The 13,263-nt window shown below is 43.8% G+C and overlaps 1 protein-coding gene across 1 annotated transcript; it reads left to right on the forward strand.

The window, feature by feature from the left end:
- The first annotated feature begins 1,826 nt into the window (after nucleotides 1-1,826).
- LOC139814042 (uncharacterized) lies at nucleotides 1,827-12,944 on the forward strand. Its single transcript, XM_071779982.1, has 3 exons — nucleotides 1,827-7,049; nucleotides 10,397-11,603; nucleotides 11,972-12,944. The coding sequence occupies exons 1-3, from the start codon at nucleotides 6,965-6,967 to the stop codon at nucleotides 12,138-12,140; spliced, it is 1,461 nt and encodes a 486-aa protein (XP_071636083.1). The 5' UTR covers nucleotides 1,827-6,964; the 3' UTR covers nucleotides 12,141-12,944.
- The last annotated feature ends 319 nt before the right edge of the window (nucleotides 12,945-13,263 follow it).

Consider the following 13,263-nt stretch of genomic DNA (forward strand, 5'->3'; position numbering starts at 1 on the left):
ACTTTCTTTTTTCTCCGACCATTAAGAATGTTTTGATAATAAAAAAAAATTCAAATGGGATCGAAGGCGGGCCTGTTCATAGAAGGAAGGTATTTGCGCGTACAAGCACTTTACATCACCCTATGCTCATTACGTATCGCATTCACGTCGCGCGCCGGTCTGTTGATTTCGATAGCATCGAGACCCGAGCCGGAAAATAGCTACGCACATAAATAGATTAATCGAGCGCGGTCTACGTCGTTCTTGCCCCCCCCCCCCCCCCCCGAGAGTGTCATAACCGATTCGCGCGCGGTTACGAAACGGCCGAGTGATCGCCACCCGCGAGTGACGATCCGGGACGGAGCCGAGAAAATCGCTCGGCTCCGCGCGAGCGCGTCGCACCGTTCGCCGACGTAATAATGATGATCCCTTTAATCAATTAGCTCGACGGCGAAACCGTGAGGCAACCATTGCACCCGACGAGGGGGGCCGCGCGCACGAAGACGACGCGCTGCGCCGCGCCGGCCCCGGCCGCAGAAAATGCCGCGGCTCGTTCCCCCGACCACGGCGACCACGGATATTAATTATCTAGGGCACAGAGATGCGCTCGCGTACAATGCGCGACCGGGGCGGGGGGGTGGGCGGGGGGACGGCCGGTGCCATGCCGCTGGCGAATGCAGCGTGACTTTCGCTTTTCCTGCTGTATATTCATCTGTCTACCGCTTTGCTGCTGCTGCTGCTGCTGCTGTTGCTGTGGTTGCTGCGCGCTCGCCGTTCCGCCGCGTGCCTAAACGCTTGGAAAAACTACGCAGCGCGGCTTTCTTCTCGGGCCGAGAAGAACGAGAGTCTCTCGCACTTGCAAAATGCTTGTGCTAACAAGGATGGCGACCTGGCGACTACGACTGCGACTGCGCCTCTTCGATCATCACCGAAAGATGCGTCACGACTCGCTACGTTCTTCCATACTTTTGTGAATAGCAAGAAATCGCGCGCGGTCTCTGCCTGACCCATTTTTCCTGGGCAATTAATCTCGGCGTTGACGTTAAATCGAGATTAGTCAAATTCAAGTTGAACCCCTCACCCTGTTGAACTGGATTCTTCGTACTGTAACGCGGCCTCGCGGATATCCGTGTATTTAATAATTACGTAACAACGAGATATATATCTCTTTTGTTAGATCATCAAGAGTCGAGGACGCCGAATTTTGCGAGAGAAGAGAGACATTGGAATTTGACGAAGGGAACGGACTGCGAGGATTAATCGAACGTCAGCACACCGTACCAGTTCTCTAATTTACGAACGCCATAATTGCGGCGTGGGTAAACGCGAAAAAAATCCATTCGTGGAACCTCATTGAATAGCCGTTCTATAATCTCGTGCGGCCATAGAAACCACTCGCCGCCGAGCGGGCCGAGCCCGAACGCAAATTGCAGGCCGCATCCGATAAGAGCGCGTCTGTGTGCGCGGTCGTCGATCATGAGATACGATCCAGCGTCTCATGGAGGATCCTCGAGGTGCAATTGATCCCGACCGGCTACAATTAACCGGATTTGTCACTCGCGACAATTAGGCGCATTTTGTGTTAATCAGAGACTGACGAACAACAATCCGTGTAACAAATGCGCAAATATGTTTATTTCTATCAATGAAGATTAATTTTAATCTCAGTTTAACTTACTTTTTATCCTTTTCTAACTCTTAGAACTAAAAAAGGATAAAAAGTGAGTTAAACCGAGATTAAAATTAATCTACATTGATAGAAATCGATAATAATGTTGAATTTAGAATAAACAACATTATTTTCGAATTTAAAAGAAAAAAGGAAATAAATACATGTAGACTCTCTTCTTTTGTGTCAAAACGTTGGTTTATTTAGGATAACAAGAAAAAGATTTAAAAAATTTTACAATTTACCATAAGATCAGCGCGACTTTTACAAGATAGTTTTCCCGCGATATTAGTTTCTAATATTTATGCCTACTTTTCACTTATCGCCGTGACAAACGAATTGTTATTTCGGTGACGCGAGGTATCTTCAATTACGTAACAAGAGATCCAAGCGTTGTTGTGAGAAAGGAAAATGTCGAGAATTAACGGCGCGCGCGTGAAGGTAAATTAGTAAGTTTTTCCTGTCATAAATCAGACTAATAACGACTAAGCGAGACTTTCGCGAAAGGATCAGTCCGCGTTGTAAAATTAAATTCCGCGCGCGTGCGCGACGCGTCGTTGGGAATGTGAGATGTATCCAGTTGCAATCGCGAATTTGTATCGATAGTCCAAATATCAGAGTGATCGTAAAGCGTCCGGAAGCTGAAAAAAGAGCTAAAAAATGCACTTCCTCATTATTACATACTTTATTGCCATCGACGCAATATTCACTAAATCAATTAAATATAGCAAGAAAATTTTTTCCTATAAGACTAATGGATTATTATGTTAAAATAATAATAAACAATTTCGTAACTTGCCAGTGATGATTAACGAATATATTTCAATTTTTTCAACTTAACTGGCCACAATTTCGTACAAAATCACGACGTTTCAGCTTTTGGTTTGGGCCCTTATCAAGTGTAAACTATTCTAGCTTTTATGATCTTTCAAGAATAAGTTCATACATTACGGATATCTTGTGATTTCAACGACGAGTCTTACAGATGATATCGGTACTATTAATATTTTTTTTTATTTTTGTTACTTCCATTAAATTATATTAGATTGACTTTTTATATTTGCGTTATGTCATTTTATAGTTTACACTTGATAAGGGCCTAAACCAAGAGCTGAAAACAAATAAAAACAATTTTTTTCAATAAAAATGCTTAAATAGATCTTATAACTATATTTTATTATTAAACAGTAAAAAAAAATTATCTAAAATATTCTGAATAAATAAATAAAAAATATTTAAACATTCCTCTCATATAAAAAAACCTCTTTTATTTTGGATCACTTTTATACAAAGTCTAGGCATCTTGTCAATAAGTTTTTATATTGTTCCGCTATTTATAGCCTTTCATTACTCTCGCCACAGAATCTCTCAAAGCGATTTTTACGGAAGTTGGACATTTTTGGAATCAATAAAAACGAAATTTTTCTATTATAGATGGAAAATGAATTCCGTATAATACTTTTCTAAAATAATAAATAATTTATGGATCACGCTATCAAAATCTAATAAGCAAAACCTTCATTTTTCAGTTAGGCAATATTAACCCATTTTGAAAATTATAGTATAACACATAGATCCTTGGTCCTAAACTTTCTGACGGTAGTGTATATATAACTTTTCAATTGATATTTTCTGTCATATGATTACTGGGTTGCTTGAAATTTATAATATCGATTCGCCATTGCATAGATCAAGCTTGATAATATACATATACATGCAAATATTAATCCATCTATGATAATTATAAACATATTTCTTATATTCAGATCGGAATTTTACTGCATATCATCCCCAAAATAAAAACAAAAGTCGACCATTGTCGATGAGCAAATTTATCCGTTACAAACTGTCTTTTGTAGTTCGACGATTGAAATGACAGAATGCTCGTAAAACTGTCAAGTACAAAGAGAAAGAGAAAGATGCATGCGAAAAGAGTGTTTCCATGCAGTTATCGACAATCGACGATCCATCGATCGATATCGATATAACACGGTGGATCGCGCGCTTTTTGCAGCGGCCGGCCGTGTCGCAACGATCAATCAATCCGGCAGAACGAGACACTCGAAACCGTGCCGGAGCAATCTGATCCCGTCCGATCCGATTCGTATTACCGCAATGTTGTCATAGTCGCATAGCTGCGCGCATCTCGAGCCGCCGCGCTCGCGTTATTGCTACACGGGGCGATAATAAATCGTCGATTTAGCAAGCGGCGTTCTCTTTCAGCAATCGGTGAGAGAGCGTTCGTTGTCGTAGGTGTCGGGAGTCGGGACCGTTTCGTGAAGTTCGCGCACGCACGAGAGAACGGTGAGATTCTCTTCTCCGCGCGATTTGTCGTTACGCGCGCGCTAATTGGACCGGCGACTACCACCGCGATGATCCACCGGTGAAACGCCAGTCATTGGTAGCGATTGCCTGTTTACAAGTAACAACTCTTACGAGAATCGATTGCCAGCCGGAATTATAAGCCGATATAAGTCCGATATGCCGATCCGCGAACGAGCTATAGGCTATGAAGAATTTACGAAACTCTTGGGGCGAGAGACAGAGCCAATCTTTCAAGCCATCTAATTATTCTAATTGATGACTTTGTAAATAATGTAAATATAGGGTTATCAGAAGTGGATATACATTAATATATATTAAATATATTTAGCTTTTAATAGCAAGTTTCTTATAATACAAATAACGCGTTAACTAAAAATGATGTTTCAACGATTTATTAATCGCTGTCTTATCAATCATCAATCTTTCTCTCTCGACGGCGTTCGCGCGAATCTTTTTTTCGTCAACGAGGCGAGCGCTATACACGTTTCCAATAGGATTCTCTTTTCATCATCTTGTTCCGCGTGTGCTATTAAGTTATTATACTTCGGCCGCGTGTCGCAACATTACGCCTGCGGCTAGGAATGAGCAACGAAACGGAACTCAAATTACGAACTCTCGCTATTACAAATTATTGATTATACTATACGTTGCGTCATTCGCGTTTAGGGGCAACGAGCGGCGCGGCACCCGCTTACGCGAGCCGTAAAATCGTGCGCGCGTTTCGTCCGCGGGTGGGAAAACCGGAGGGGGGGAGGACTTGGACGTAAGATAATCGCGTGCGAACAAGTCGGGATAATGCGCCGCGCTCCAAGATACAGCCGGCTAAAAGCGCATCTTGTGCGTGTAACGGCACAAGATAGCTTCAGACGTAAAAAAATAAACACCGGACTCCTTCACCTCCGCGGTTCCCTTTCATACTTTCTTCAGTGAACGTTCGTTTTTTTTTTCACGTTCAATCGATCATTCCTTTACAGTTAATGGCCTTTCTCATGTGCTAAATACGTGCTACTTGAATAACGTTCCGCAAAAATTTTTCTTTCAGTGCTATAAATTGAGATAATATTTATAAACATTTTTTAAGTTATAGATCGAAATGCATCGGGAAGCGTTGGCATACTAAGAGACGTGCTTACCAGATACCGATACCTTACACTTTTGAGGTTCACCTTCCTCATCTTTTTAGGATTGGTTGAAATCGCACGTCGTCGCCGCGTCGCCGCGAAACGATCTTCGCGTATATCTCTCATCGGCATATATCTTCACGTATATACCGTCATTTTCACGCCTTGTATATGGACAGATAGACAGATAGACATGTCCTCGGCCTAGAAATCATGGTCATTCCTAGTACATCTGCGGGTTACAGTGAAATGTATTCCGGACAAATCGCTCCTCGAATATCGCCCGGATATCTTTTAGATCGATATTCATAGATGACGCCTCAGAATTTGCTTCGTGAAATTTTTCATGCTACTTCAAGTCCCTTTTTCTTCAATAAAAACTTTAATATGTGCAATAAAATCTCTCTTAGTTAGATCTGATACAAGATGCCGTTATTTTTATTGCGATTATATTATTATTTGCCCTAAATTTTAAATTGAATTTATTAAATTTAATATTGAACTTTGGGATAAAATCGATCCGCTTGTGATGCCAATTTAGAATGATGGACGTATATTGACGACGGCACGAGCTGTTTGTATCCTCCGTCGATTTAGTTATCTAGTTCCTAGTCGACAAGTACGCTTCGCGGGTGAAGCTGAGCGTGTGACGAATAACAAGCGAGCAATTTTCGATCGCACGCTCCCTGCTTACTGATGGTCCTCATTGGAGGCTTACTTTTTCGGAGAAAGGACTTAGAAGAATGACGTGATGATTTTCGAAACTTCACTCGGCTCGCTTGCGAAACAAACAACTCATCCTGCATTCATTCTGCACTTGTTTTCATAAATACCAACGTGTAAACGTTTCATTAGCTTATCTAATATGTGATTTTTTTTGTCACGTATGTGCGAAATACAATTTTGTGAAATAACTTCGAAAAAAAAGCCATTTTATTTCTATCTCCCGGATATAATTTTAACCTGCGTGAAATTTTTCGACAAGTACCTACACGGTTATCGCGTTTTTCTACGTCTCGTTAAATTCGGAGATTATACGATTTTCTCAATTTTACGATATCCTCGTTTCAAACGAACCGACTGAGCGCGTAACGGAATATTTTATATCCTATCCATCCGAATCGCCGTCAGATCGCTTGCGGGAGAATTCACGTGCTCGAGAGCTCAGAGATCGGGCGCAATGCTACGTTACTCTCGCTGATCGCTCTCCTCGAACGGAGAGCCAGATGACACCAAGGCCAGGCGGCGCGAGATTTCTCGCAGCGAGAACGTTAAGTTCTTCGCTGCGAAGGAGAGAGAGTAAGAGAGCGAGAGAACGTCCGAGACGAAAAAAGGGTTCCTCTCGTTAACGGCCTGACCAGGGTCAATCGCGAAGGAGCAGGATCGTATCCCGTTGCCCGATCCTTTGGCTAGCCGACAACAGGTCCTTCGATCCCCACCCCGCGAGCGATTCCTCGCGGGGGCCCCCCTCAAGATAGTCGTGTCTCCTTATGACTCCCCCCTCATCGACATCTGCCTCCCACGTTCCCCGGGAGTCTCACCTGGCCGGTAGCATCCTCCTGCACTCCCGACGAGGACTTTCTCCGAAAGACGGCCAACTATATAAGCGAGATGCACGCTGTTTGAAGCACGTTAGACGAAATCGCACGGGTGCGTCGAGCAGGCCACGTCGAGCCGCCGCGCCCCAATATTGCATCTGTTTTCCTTTCGTAAGTTCACCCCGCAAATATACGTGACGGTATAGCCTCGGAGAGAAAAAGGGAAGAGACAGGCACCTCGTACTTCGTACGGAACGCAAATTCGTGCATGTGACTCGGCGCCGAGGAACGCCGCAGAGAGACCTCCACGAGATCTTCAATCGTCGGGGACCATGAGGCCCGCGAGAAGCTGGGCCCCGTTGGCAGTGACCGCGCTGGTCGCGACGGCTCTGCTGTTGAGGCCCATCCACGCTGATGGTAAGATCTGAGAAGGATCCCGTCCATCGAATGTCCGACGTTCAATTAATCCTTTAAGTCTCCTCGAGATTGCTCTTCGCGTTTTTAAATTTCATTAAATTTGGAATTATGCGGATTATGGAATTTTTATCGGTGACTAGAAAAAACAGTATGCAATATCGTGATGTGCAGGGTAGAAGATTGCAACTGAACGTGGAATTAATCTTGCACGAAGAAGCTTTCGGAATCTGTTAATCTTTTACGTTAGTATAAAATGAAATAGCTTTGGGAGAATTATTTTTATATCGGGAGAAAAGAAAGAACTTGTAAATATCTAATTATTGTTTCAAGTTGTTCAATGGTCGAGAGAGATAGAGAAGAGAGAAAAGTATGAGATTCGAACACATGATGTTTTCGCAGGAGTAAAAGCGGTCTTAGGAAGATCGCGTGTCAGTATTCCGTATCAGAAAGTAAGATAAATTAATGACTTTGAAGGAAAGAATGCTTTTGTAATATTAAAGTTGCTCGCGTCACGTTACTCTCGTTGCCCTTGTTTCTCACGTCTCATAATAGCATATTAAATTCATTATTGTAAAAAAAAACTTAGGTGAAGTCTCTTGTCACTGGCGCACACACTTTTCCAAGGAAGGTCTTCAGTGGAATATAATTTAGAAGGGGGATGCGTTATATAAGAAATGCACTAAATACTGACGGTAGATTCACGGTTAAAGTACGTATTACGCGAGCGCGCCACGTCACGCAATATTTTTGTGCGGCTTAATGAATGCCGCCACGACGGATCTCTAATTTGTCAGCTTGTCGGAAAACTTATTAGAAAGTCGACCATCGTTCCGCGATGCACTAGGTAAAAAATGTGGTTTATGCGTCGCTTTGATAAATGTTTTCACTCTCCAGCTTATTAATTAAGTTAAATTATATTTTCCATTAAGACTTTAAATAATTAACTAAACTTTAAATTTTTTTAATACGAGTAAGAAAATACTTTTAAGGTAAAAATAAAATACTTCTCGATATATTCCTGGCCTGTGTAATATAATAATTCCGTCTTATGTAAATCGAGATAATAGTGTTCAATCGAGATTAAAAAAACGTAGCTAATTGAGCGTTAAATCATGACGATTAGATTCTTCATGTCGCTTTCAACACTTTTCAAGCACAAACATGTTAAATCTCTTATTACGTATCCGTTCTAGTTCCGATTATAACGTTTCGCGATGTATTTCTCGTCTCTCGAGTTAATATTGAGTCTCCGGTTCTTGAATTCTTGTTGGAGCGCTACTTTACGCAGTTTCATGCATCGTTTCAACATCGATCGGACTGGAGCAAAAACATCTAATAATTGGCGTTCTCGTTATCCAAATAATGAGATGTTTTACAATTTATTCCTCAAACATTTTTCCAGGTTTAGTCGATTGCTTAAGAGTTCAAGCGGTATGTTTTTTTTTCTTCCCTTCAAGCCGCCTCGCAAATAATACAGACAAATTTGTGAAATTGGGACGTTCAAAAAAGTAGAAACTGTGTGCACCGGGCCTGAAATAGTCGAGCATTAGGGCGACTGGAGTTATCGGACAGCATCTTTAAGTAAATTGCGCATGGCGTGTTGAGATCGTTGTATAAATCAGGACATTATCAGGCGCGATCTAGCGTAATCTAACTCGAAAGCGCGCAAGCGTGCAGGCCGAAACTTCATCGGTGCACTCGGCTCGCCGCGATTGTTCCGATTTCGATTTTAACACGTGTAAACGTCACGCGCACACAACTCAAGTTATTGTTTAAACGCCACGCGTGTGTTGCAGATTATTGCGGGATTGTGCCAACGGTTGTCTAATGGGAAAATGTTAAAATGTTAACAAATTAGTTTCTAAAAAAAAAACTGAAATAAAATAAAATGTTGAAAGAGGCTTTTAGTATTTATTTCGGTCTATATTATTTTGTCGCGCCTTTTATATTTTACTCTTTGTTCTTTTAAAGATTTATTTTATTTTATCGCCTCCCGTTTGCATTCGCTTTATTTTACTCCATTCAATTTTTAAATATTTTAAATCGAGTTTAACTCTGTTATTTCATCTGCAGTGTAGCGCTGTTGGACTTCAATTGTATGAATTATTCAACTGAAAATTAGGAAGCGGAATCCTCAATAAATTTCATCGCGAATGTCGAACGTTGAGAGATTAAATTGGAGGAATTAAATGTCTATACTTGTTTAATAAGTAGGACAAGAGAGAATAGCGAATTGCTGAATCCGGCGATTAAATATTAATTGACGTACTCGCGGTCTCACAACAGTCGATGACCGTCGACTCGGCGATCCGGTCGTAAATGATACCAGCGATGAATCGCATCTTCAACTGTCGCGGCAAAGCATCACGCTCGCGCGATAAATCAATCGGACTCGCCGTTCCGACGCATCAACCGCGATGAAAAGCGAGCGTGACTCAATCGGCGCGGCGCGTTAACGCGCGTTTAACATAAAAAAGATGCCACGTACGCTATTAACGTGAAAATTGCGTTGGCGTGTTTCGACCGTGCGACACAAAGCGTCCTGTCTTACAACGCTGATGATGATAGCGCGCGTAGGAGATGAAATCTCGCGATAAGAAATTGTTACGGTCTGATTGCGCGCTTCCGTGGCCGCCGCGTACTATTGTAAGTTGATTTAGAATACTATTTAACGCGAACATAATTTTCTAACTTGGTCGTGAGTTTTTCTCTTTCACGAATTGTAAACAGCATGTGCGTCCTTAAATTAATGCGTGATTTCGGGAATTTCAACCTTCTTGATTTCTCGTAAATTGTCTTGATTTTTGTGCGCAGTTCAATTTTGGACAATTTTGATCGTTTAGACGTTGTTAAAACGTTGTTTAAATGTTGATAAAACGGTGAAATTAAACTTCTGTCGATAATGTGAAATGAACACTTGGATGTCTCTATAAATTCCTATGGGAAGAGAAAATAAAGTTTTAGAATTTCTACTTTGTATTACGCCAACTTCCAATCTTGATTGCTAGGAAATCGCGCAAAAGCTATTGCCGACTTTATTACTTATCATCTTGTCGCTAATAACGTTACCGCAAACAATAAACGTTCTTCATTAGCGGTAATTTCGTCAGAGACTATTGCGATGTAATAAAAAGTCATCAGCAATGTAAGGAAGCATAAGTTATCGTGAGAGCAACTAAGTAAATCATAGTAATTTGTAAGATAGATTAAATACTATGTTTCCTCGAATTAATCAAAACGTAATGGAATTTTTTGCGACAACCAAAGCTATAATTTATATCTAAATAACTTTTGTATCTAGAATATTTTTCAAAGATTGGAATTTTAGATTTAGAAATTATTTTCAGCACCTATCTCGGGCAGCTATCTACCACCGTCAACCAGTTACGGCACGCCTAATCTAGGAGGTGGCGGCGGCGGCGGCGGCGGCGGCGGTTATCCTGGCGGTGGCGGTGGAGGAATATCGTCGAGCTACGGTGCGCCTTCAGGCGGTGGCGGTGGATTCAGCGGCGGCGGCGGCGGCGGATTCGGCGGTGGTGGCGGCGGATTCGGTGGCGGCGGCGGTGGTCGACCTTCCTCGACCTACGGAGCGCCCGGTGGAGGTGGCGGTGGCGGTGGGCCACCGTCCTCCAGCTACGGAGCACCCCCATCTTCGAGCTACGGGGCACCCCCGTCTTCAAGCTATGGGGCACCCCCGTCTTCGAGCTACGGGGCACCTCCGTCTTCAAGCTACGGAGCACCGTCCAGCGGCGGCGGTGGTGGTTTCGGAGGCGGCGGAAGTGGCGGTTTCGGCGGCGGAGGTGGCGGCTTCGGTGGTGGAGCGCCTTCCAGCAGCTATGGAGCACCTAGTTCTGGCGGAGGTTTCGGCGGCGGGGCACCGTCCTCCAGTTACGGAGCCCCATCTCGTCCCTCCGGCAGCTACGGGGCACCATCTCGCCCCTCCGGCAGCTACGGGGCACCATCCGTAGGACGCCCATCTTCCTCGTATGGCGCTCCTTCTAGCGGAGGCGGCGGATTCGGCGGCGGTGGTTTCGGCGGTGGCGGCGGCGGCGGTGGCTTCGGCGGCGGTAGACCATCCTCGACTTATGGAGCGCCGTCGAGTGGAGGCGGCAGACCATCGTCCACATACGGAGCGCCTTCCGGCGGTGGCGGAGGTTTCGGCGGTGGCGGTGGCGGTTTTGGAGGTGGGGCACCCTCCTCGAGCTATGGAGCGCCTTCCTCGACCTACAGCGCACCTTCCTCGAGCTATGGGGCACCGCGTGGCGGCGGAGGCGGAGGCGGTGGCAGACCCTCGTCCAGCTATGGAGCGCCCAGTTCCGGCGGCGGCGGCGGCGGCTTTGGAGGTGGCGGTGGTTTCGGAGGAGGTGGATACTCCGGTGGTGGTGGTGGAGTGTCTTCAACTTACGGTGCACCCTCGGCAGGCGGTGGTAGCGGTGGATATTCCGGCGGTGGCGGCGGATACTCTGGCGGTGCACCGTCCTCAACTTACGGTGCTCCTTCAGGAGGCGGTGGTAGTGGTGGATATTCCGGCGGTGGTGGCAGTTTCGGAGGCGGGTAAGATGTGATAATGCGAAATAAATGCGTGAAAGTATTCAGCAAAATAAAGCAAAGATCATTTTTGTCATTTTTTTACAAAACATTAGTTGGATTATTTTGCCTCTTTCCCTTTAATTGATTGGATTATTTTGTTTAATATCACAAAATAGCAGTCTTAATTCAGTAAATATCCATGATAATTAATTAAAGTACTGCTGAATCATAACATTCACTTATTTAAATCGATTTACTCATTTTTCATTATATTCGTTCAATTACAAAATTTTACATATAATTTCTTATTTGCTCTCCAACACTCTTTTATTAGTTTCTTATCGACTTTTTTCGAATTTACTAATCAAATGTTTTTCTCATAATTTTTTCAGCTCCGGTGGCTACTCCGGAGGCGGCGGTGGCGGTTATTCCGGAGGTGGCGGCGGCGGTTATTCCGGCGGTGGCGGTGGCGGTGGCAGACCGTCGTCGTCTTACGGTGCTCCAAGCAGCGGCGGTGGCGGCGGACAAAGCTACGCCAGCAATGGAGGCTACCAATACTAATCCAGACATGTGTTCACCCGGCGAGACGATCTCCGTGCTCAATCACGTCGGCTTCCATCAGTATTTCCCGGATTGGACGATGCAAACTCGATCTATCACGATGTCAAGACTCGTCAATTCGATTGATCGCGGCTCGATCGATTGCGTTCTATCAGGAAACGGACGTCGATCCGAGAGGCTGGCTTTAATCGAAAGATGATAGCCTTGGTGCCTCAATTACAAACAAATGTCCTGGACATGATCGCTGATAACATTGTGAATAATCGGAGAAAATCAATGCTGAAGACATCCCGTTGTTGTCGTCGAGCGTGTCCTTATAACAATCGCGCGGAGATATTTGAGGTCTTCCACGGGACCATCTCTATCCGGTAACCGACGGGAGAAGCGTGCGAGGACCGTTCGCCGCGCCGTGAAAGTTCGCGAAATTCGTGCTAAAGATTTAACAACGATGGGTTCTCGGTCGGAAAAATTGTGAGCGAAGGAATATTCGTCCTGACGGCAGGCGCGTTCCCGCGAACGGCCGATAGAACAAGATGTTTCTTTTCTTTTTTTTTTCTTTCTTTAATATTATTATTACTTTTATGTACCGGCTTCCAGGAAAGCGTCTGCTCATGGAACGTTACTTCCGTCGATGTCGAAGAAAAGTGAGGAAGAAAAAAAAGAAGAAGAAAAAAAGAAGAAAAAGAAGAACGGAAAAACGAACGAGAAAACTCGATTTTCCACACATTCGGAGCCTGTAACTTATTTATTTTGTAAAGACGCTTTTTTGTACTAATAATAAAGCCGCTATATGCTGATAAGGAATCTCGTCGATTTGTCGACTTTTTGTTAATCCCATTTCGTCGCACTAAAAAAAAAAGAAGAAATTAAATCTTTCAGGGATCTCCTTATTTCAAGCAATCTTTTCATTATATAGAATTATTTTCATGTTGTATAAGCTAAAGACCCGAATTTTGAATTTGTTCTTCTTCTTATATCTTTCTAGTCGCGCAATTATTTTTCTTTTTTTGCAAATACAATAAAATCTTTTTACGGTTGATTTCGCCGGATATCGCAGTCTTCAACGGAACAGTGTCCGCCCTAGGGACAGGCCAGTCCTTTTTACAACCGAAGGAAGATCGGC

Source organism: Temnothorax longispinosus, chromosome 6, assembly GCF_030848805.1.
Source record: "Temnothorax longispinosus isolate EJ_2023e chromosome 6, Tlon_JGU_v1, whole genome shotgun sequence".
Classification (NCBI taxonomy): Eukaryota; Metazoa; Arthropoda; class Insecta; order Hymenoptera; family Formicidae; genus Temnothorax; species Temnothorax longispinosus.